The sequence below is a fragment of the Dipteris shenzhenensis genome, chromosome 22, assembly GCF_047967505.1.
Source record: "Dipteris shenzhenensis isolate YYH24624 ecotype China chromosome 22, Dip_SZ_1.0, whole genome shotgun sequence".
NCBI classification, from domain to species: Eukaryota; Viridiplantae; Streptophyta; class Polypodiopsida; order Gleicheniales; family Dipteridaceae; genus Dipteris; species Dipteris shenzhenensis.
Window position 1 is genome coordinate 25,485,466 of NC_141617.1, and position 7,967 is coordinate 25,493,432.

Here is a 7,967-nt window from a genome sequence, read left to right on the forward strand (position 1 = left end):
ATAATAAGACGGTTTTTCCCTTTAAAAATTTTGATAAAGTGCTAGGATTCAAGCTCGATTTCAAGTTAGGAATTACGTGCTCGACGATGCATCTCATGTCCATACTTTTACTCCTTTGTATTTTTCTTTTAAAATTTTGATAAAATGCTAGGATTCAAGTTTAATTTCAAGTTGGCAATTAAGTGTTCAATGATTGCCATACTTCTAGTTTTATGGAGTACTCGCTACAGATGGAGCTGGATGAAGAGACAGTCTCTCATCCTCTCATTTCCCAACTCCATGATGCTGTAGTAGGCCAAGTCGCCTGGCTGAACGATATGTGGTCTTTCGAAGCTGAGGCTTCCAAGGGCGATTACTTCAATATCCTTGCCGTGATGCTACTTAATGACGAGTCGTCCAATATGGAAGACGCCGTTTCCGAAGCCTGTCAGTTGGTAAGACGGTGCGATTCGGAATGCGTTCGCCTAATGAACGAGATCAAGAAATCCAGCCTGATCCAGAAACCTGGAATAGAGAGCTACTTGGAAGCGCTAGGGAATTTGATGGCTGGGAATTACTTCTGGTCGACTATAACACCCCGTTACACCCTTGATGGCATCCCTCGGCAGCTCAACGAGTTGGTAGCTCATTTGTGTGACCTTCAAACGTCGAGTTAAAGAAATACATACTCCAAACAAAATCCGGACAACCCCAAAATAAAAAGCGTGGAGCGTCGAAAGGCACCCTATTAAATATATAAATACTCAAATAAAAAGCGGGCAACTCAAAATAAACAAAGGTATGACTTTGGACCTCACGGGAGTGTATACTTCTATCATACATAGTTATGTAAGAATATCTTTTTTGTTTGATCATACTTCTATGTAGACCTTGCTGATCATGGAAACTACTCTACTAGTCTACCAATGTGTCCTCAATGCTCATTTATGCAAAAATGTTGGGGTTGAGAAACTAAACCTGGAATTGGATGTACTTCTAAAGTTGGCGTGTTTTGAGAAGCCCTCATTTGGAGAATTCGATATACCTCTAAAGTTGGATGTACTTCTAAAGTTGACCTTAATAGATGAAATCTTGCAGTTAGTGGATTTCGATAACCCTCATTGTACCAAACAACTATACTATATCAATCTGCATGCAATTAATGTTATCATGGGTGAGGATATCACAATCCATGCATAGAAAGCACATATGTGAGTAACCTAGCACTCTATGCACACGTACATCTTAGTCATTAGCAGGATGCTACCAAGGAATCAACAAATAATAGTCAAGTTTAGCCCAATGGTGAATCTGATGATTCTACAAGTTGGTTGGGGTAGCCCAAAATTCATTACTATAACTTTCCCATCTGAGCTCTAAAATTAGTCCTCCAAGTGCTCATATCGATGGCATAAGTCATCTTGCTACATCTTTAAGGTTGGAATTTTTAAGTTCTAGCTTATGAAAACCTTATGCATGGAGTTTAACTATACTTACTTCCATTCAAGCCTTAAAAATGGTAGCATGGGCCAATATTTGCAACTCTACATCGAGAAAGATTTGTTCAATAACCTACATTTCCATAAGCCTGTCACTACCTTCTTTTTCCTATTGGTTCAGAAATTAAGTCTAGTTCTTCACTTTGTAGAAATGGAAGAAAATCAGTTAAAGGTAGAATTTGACAAGTGACTATGTATACAAATGAATCTAATTTCCTTCTCCATGTTACATGAATTTTGTGTAAAGTTTCTATGCACCTACAAGCTGGCTAGTATTATTTCAATCATTATGCAATGTTCAAAGGTAAGCATAGACTCATTAACTGAGCATAGACACCACATGAGAGCCTTGATAGATGAAATCTTACAGTTAGTGGATTTTTCTAACTCCTCATTTTACCAAACAACTACTATGATCTGCAATCAATGTTATTTCGAGTGAGGATATCACAATCCATGCATAGAAAGCACATATGTGAGTAACCTAGCACTCTATGCACACGTACATCTTAGTCATTAGCGGGATGCTACCAAGGAATCAACAAATAATAGTGAAGTTTAGCTCAATGGTGAATTTGAAAATTCTACAAGTTGGTTGGGCTCACCCAAAATTAATTACTATAACTTTCTCATATGAGCTCTAAAATTAGTCCTCCAAGTACTCATATCGATGGCATAAGTTGTCTTGCTACATCTTTAAGGTTGGAATTTTTAAGTTCTAGCTTATTAAAACCTTATGCATGGAGTTTATGTATACTTACCTCCACTGAAGCCTTGAAAATGGTAGCATGGGCCAATATTTGCAACTCTACATTAAGAAAGATTTGTCCAATAGCCTACATTTCCATAATTCTATCAATGCCTTCTTTTTCCTATTGGTTTAGAGATTAACACTAGTTCTTCACTTTGTGGAAATGGAAGAAAATCTGTTAAAGGTAGAATTTGACAAGCGGCTATGTATACATAGGAATCTAACTTCCTTCTCCATGTTACATGAATTTTGTGTAAAGTTTCTATGCACCTACAAGCTAGCTATTTTTTTTTCAATCATTATGTGATGTTCAAAGGTAAAATGATTGTATAACAATGGTCATAGACTAAGAGTTGCAACGATATAGAAAATGTCATATACTACATGATATGTTCACTCTTACATGTTACATGATATGTATTGTATAGTGTGATGCATAATCTATATATGTGAGGTAACCATTGGCTATGTTTCATGAGGATAGAAAAACTACAAATCCATCACACTGTACACAAATAGGGGAATCGACCTTACTCAAGCCCCTTTGTTGATATATCAACAATCACATAATCTATTGAATATGTTTGGTTTTCTATGTTGAACATAATGCTTGTAGCACTCTGATTATCACATCTAAGATGAGTACTTGAAAGTCAATTAGTGAACATTGTTTCTTTCTTGTCCAAAGAACGAGGTATCGATTGATAAGAGATACAATTGTCACTTGTAAATCTCATTTGAGAGTGTGAACTAGCCCAATCAAAATCAGTGTATCCAACTAAGGAAAGGAACAAAGAAGATTACCATCAATAAAGAATACCAAAAGCTTGAATACCTTCCAAATTCAGATCTTCATTGCTATTCAATTACCAAGACATGTCTTTGCAAGATGTTACCCAAGAAGAATTGTCATAAAAAGAATGTTAGCCAGTTATGTATTTGGACCAACAAATTATAAGCAACAAATCAAACTTATACATAGTTCGAGGAATGATCATATTTAGACAGATAGTGCTTGGTTGAATGAATGCTAAGAGTATTATGTAGTAGATGTATATTTGCTAAGTGAAACTTCTCAAGAGCATCAATAATGGATTTTTTTTAGTGAAGAAATAAAAAACCTTTGTTATGAAATCGCTAAATTAGTAAATACAAACAAGAGTGAATGTCACCAAGGTCTACCATTTCAAATGCCAAAGATAATAGCCTTATGATGTGTCTAAATGATTTGCAACAAAGATAGTGTCAGGACGTATAAGGCAATGTGGATGAATAGATGAGGTTGCTACTTTAGATATTAGTTTGGATTACAGTGCAAGAATCAAATCCATGAGGTCAATGAAAAGAAATAATCTTCAGGTACAAGGCATGTGAGGCTTGTTTTAACCATAGTGAGCTCGATGAAGATGGCATACCACGTGTTCTTTTCCTACAATATAATAAATCTAGTGATTGTTGTACATGTATTCTTCCTTTAAGCCCATAGTAAGGAAATCCATTTTGACATCCATTTCATGAGCCTACAAATTGAATTGGGTTGCAAATGTTAAAAGAACATGGATGTCGGTCACATGAATAAGAGGTGAGAAAGCATCATGATAGACTAGACCACCAATTTTAGAATAACCTTTGGCAACAAGATAATTGAATAGGTGTCTATCTAGGAGGAAGATGACTTAGAATCCAAGATCCTTTGGAAATGAGAGAATCATATGATACATGCATGGCATCTTGCCACTTCTCCTTTTGGGGGAGGAGATAGCTTGCTCATGAGTGAGGAATCCTCAAAGGTAGACATGGCATGAAACTCAATATCATCATCAAGTGCAAAAGATCAATGCTAGCGGTCAATAGAAAGATCCATTAAAAAAATAATTCAATATTGCAACAAGATTTAGAGGGTGAAGTGTGAGTAGGAACCATATTATCAAGGGTAGATGAAGCATCCAAAATGAAAGGAAAAGTTGTTAAGATGGTGTGTTGATCGTTAGTTACATTGATAGATCGATTGTCACCCATGGTTTTTTCATAAAAAGTTGCATCAATACTTATGACTACTGTCTTTGTAGCTTTATCAATTTGTAACTTTTGATATTGTTCGGATACCCAATGAAGATAAGGTTGTGTGTATGAAGGTCAAATTTCATCATCTCCTTGGGAATATGAATATATGGGAAAATATTAAAAGTGAGAGATGGAGGGTATCATGTACCCATCCAAGTTATGACTAGATTATCACTGGAAAGGGAAGTTGTGGGTAAGTAATTTTAAACATAAGCTATTGTAATAACTAATTCTACCAAGAACTTCTTGGAGAGACCAACACCTTAATCTATCATTCTTGTCCACTCATATTTCTAGAATCTAAGTGTGGCTTTTATGAATATATGTTCCCATATATCATGAAGGACCTGCCACTAGTTTGATGATCGATCATATCTCTCCTACCCCTTATAGGAGAATCATATCATGGCTGAAATGCCAATGATCATGCAATATACCAATGGCCAAGTGAGATGATGTCAGACATGAAAAATAGAAGCCGATATGATGAGCTCAATGTCAGTGTTACTCATATGTTTGCATGCCTTGAGAACATAAAATAAATAATGCTTGAGATCCTATAATTGGTATATGTATCCAACATGCAAAGATCACATTATGAACATAAAATGTATCAACCAAGATCACATCCTCAACATATTCTAGAAGCATTAGTGATCAATAGGTGTGTGCCTAGCCAAAGGCATGAGACATATTTTGCTAGTGATCACATATATGTCGCATGTAAGGAACATGTCATAAATAAAAGATATCTTTGCCAATGATCAACATTTTTTTTTTGCATGCCTTGAGAATGAAAGTGATAAACTCATCTAGATGATCATGAAACACACATCCAATGTAGTTGATAACAACCTCAATGCAAGATATGTATCATAGACAACATTGTGAAGTCAAGAACAATAATGTTTAATGATATATTTGGACCAAGCATGTGAGTCAAAAAATAATGTTAGCTAGATACGTTGAAGCCCATGTATTTTCTCTCAAAAAAAAAAGAGATTACTTCTTGGAAAACTTTTAAAAAATAGAATCCTCTATTAAGAAGATTTTGAAACATCTTGTGTGTATTTAATTTTTTAATTTTTTAACCCAAATATCCTTCCTTGCCCCTTCCTTTTTGTTGATTTTTAAACAGGGTTCAAGTAGTTACGTAATCACGGGCCTTTTTAATGTCAATAATGTGTGTTAATAACAACTTCACATCATCACGTTATTAAGAGCTTGGTAACAAGCTGGTATGCAGTGTCCTGATGCAAAAACCTCGGCAGGATTTGGCAAAATCCTGCCAAGGCCCACCGGGCCCGGCGAGAAAATTCAAAAGCCCCCGCGCGAGGCCGTTGAGATAATCAAAAAGCCTGACGGGCTATATATTATATAAATGGCAGGCCTGCAGTGGGCTCCCTCACATTCACCTCCCTTCAGCCTTTAGCCTTCAAGTAAAATTTAAACCTTTATCATTATGTTATTTTGACTATTAATTTCATAGTTTTGATTCAACTCTGTGTCATTAATTCGACATAATGAGTTGCGTCACTAGTTTAGGTAGTTAATGTAAAAATGTCTAGCTTGATGTCATACTTTCGACATATCAGGTCGTCCAAAAATACTATAACTAGTAAAATAGTAGGCAATATATATGGTACCTAGCTGTCAGCCCTTTGTCGTTCATTCAGCAAGATGGTTCGTTCGCATAGGTATATTACTCTCCTCGGCACTTGGTCATCTTTTCAACCATGTGTGTCGTTGAGACGTAACACCTTCCTTTCCAACCAATATCTAAGTATAGTTCAGCACCTAGTCATTTATTTGACTGTATGTGTCATTCTTAGAAGTGTGCACTACTGGGTAGAAGTAGACTCGGCACTTGGTCGTTTAGTCAATCATGTGTGTCATTTTTGGGTAGTGGGTAGTTATGTAGGGTTTATTTAAGTTATGTAAGATTTTGTTAATTGGTTGTTTATTCGGTCGTCTGTGGCATTACACTAGGTTCGTCTCTATGCAAGAGCTTGGCACTTTGTTGTTTATTCAGCATTTGTGTCATCTCTCCTTGCATTCCCATTCTCGTGTGTGCACTGTAGTGACATCAGACAATGCACATTCCATCTACAATCTACATATACACGAGCAATTTGTGCTTGATGCTCACGTGCATGTGAAATGAACTCACTTATGTTTTTTTCTTTAAAGAATGATGTGGCCAACTAAATTTCTCTCTCCACATGCTTTGTACTGTGTACATGTTTTAATTTTTATATAGTGAATGTGTAAGTGTTTACTATGCTTATGTTTTGACATCCTTGTTTTCTCACCTACAACAATCTTGTTATTAAGAAGCATGATCTTTGTCTCATTGTCGATTGGTCTTGTATGCAAAATGGGTGATGTCAGTTACGGGAGAGATGAGAGAAGGGATGTGATGAGAGCTCTTAGGTTGGAGCTGCTAGTCAATGAGATTAGTCGCATGTTGCCGATTGCTATCGAGAGCACCATTTAGAATGCCACATCACTTGATGACTTCACTCATGCAATACTGAGTGCGGCAAAGATGAGACTTCAAGGAGAGGGAAAAGAAAATTTGATGGAGGTAAGATTATGGCACCCGGAAGTCATGCATACTTCCATGGTTGAAGAACAAGACCCTAGATGTAACAGAGATAGGGGAAAAAGACCATTGACTAGAGAGGAATTGGAAGAGGAGGTTGCAACAAAGGAGAGTACTTGAAAAGAATTTGAGAGAATGCGAGTCTTAGCCCTGGGGATGGATCCAACCGGATCGACTCATGTTGCTGCTAGAACGAGCAAGTGGGCCAACCCTATGTCCCTTCAGTGGAAGGCAATCAAGAAGCGGTTTTTTGTTGAAGATTTGCATTCACTATGGTCGGTGTCATTGAGTGAGTCTTGAAAGGGATGATGGAAGGTGGACAAGTGCATGAATGATGACATAAATGCAAACGCTAAGAGGATCTACCTTGAAGTGTTTGGACATCCCCTTCATCACGCCGATTTCCCGTTATTCTTTGCGAAAATGTTATACATGCAATTTGTTCGAGGCGAGAGTGTGGACTTTAGCTCTAAAGAGGTTATTCACAATGTACATGATATCAGGAGGGAGACTGTCACATTCACATGAGAAGAGCTGAATCTAGTGCTTCAAGGAGTTGCCTTAGAGTTGAAGGTACATGTAGATTCTCTCCTCCAGAGGTTGAGCCAACAGGAGAAAGAAACGAAGAGGTGGCATGAGCTTGCACAAAGTCAAGGGCCACCTCGTTTAGTACAACCTCAAACTGGACATGAAGGCATGGTGCAAGAGATGGCTGAGCTAAAGCAGTTGGTGAAGCATCTTCCAGAGTCATTTAAGCATCAGAATGGCTCAACTCCTAACTCCATCACTGTGAAGCATCCAAAGGATGTCGAAACAAGAGTATGCAAAGGCACTATAGATTGTAATGAATGTCTTTCCTGCAAACAAGTCATTTGACTCATGGTTGGGGCATTACAATTTGTTGTGTCTGCATTACTTGCAACTCTCATGCTTGATAAAGCATGACAATTTGTCGTGTCTACGTTATTTACACCTCTCATGCTTGATAAAGCATATGAAAGTAAGCCGTGTATGTCCAATATGTCTTGCTCCACTATCTCATGCACTGTTCGAGTTATTTGGCCTTGAG

General features: G+C 37.3%; 1 protein-coding gene across 1 annotated transcript; it reads left to right on the forward strand.

Moving 5' to 3' along the window:
* The first annotated feature begins 230 nt into the window (after positions 1-230).
* On the forward strand, positions 231-656 carry LOC147887922 (microbial Terpene synthase-like protein 13). The gene has a single exon (XM_087393250.1). The coding sequence runs from the start codon at positions 231-233 to the stop codon at positions 654-656; it is 426 nt and encodes a 141-aa protein (XP_087249376.1).
* Positions 657-7,967: the final 7,311 nt, after the last annotated feature.

What these genes read in the sequence shown, in the direction of transcription:
- LOC147887922 (XM_087393250.1), top strand. Translation starts at nt 231, where the DNA reads ATGGAGCTGGATGAAGAGACAGTCTCTCATCCTCTCATTTCCCAACTC.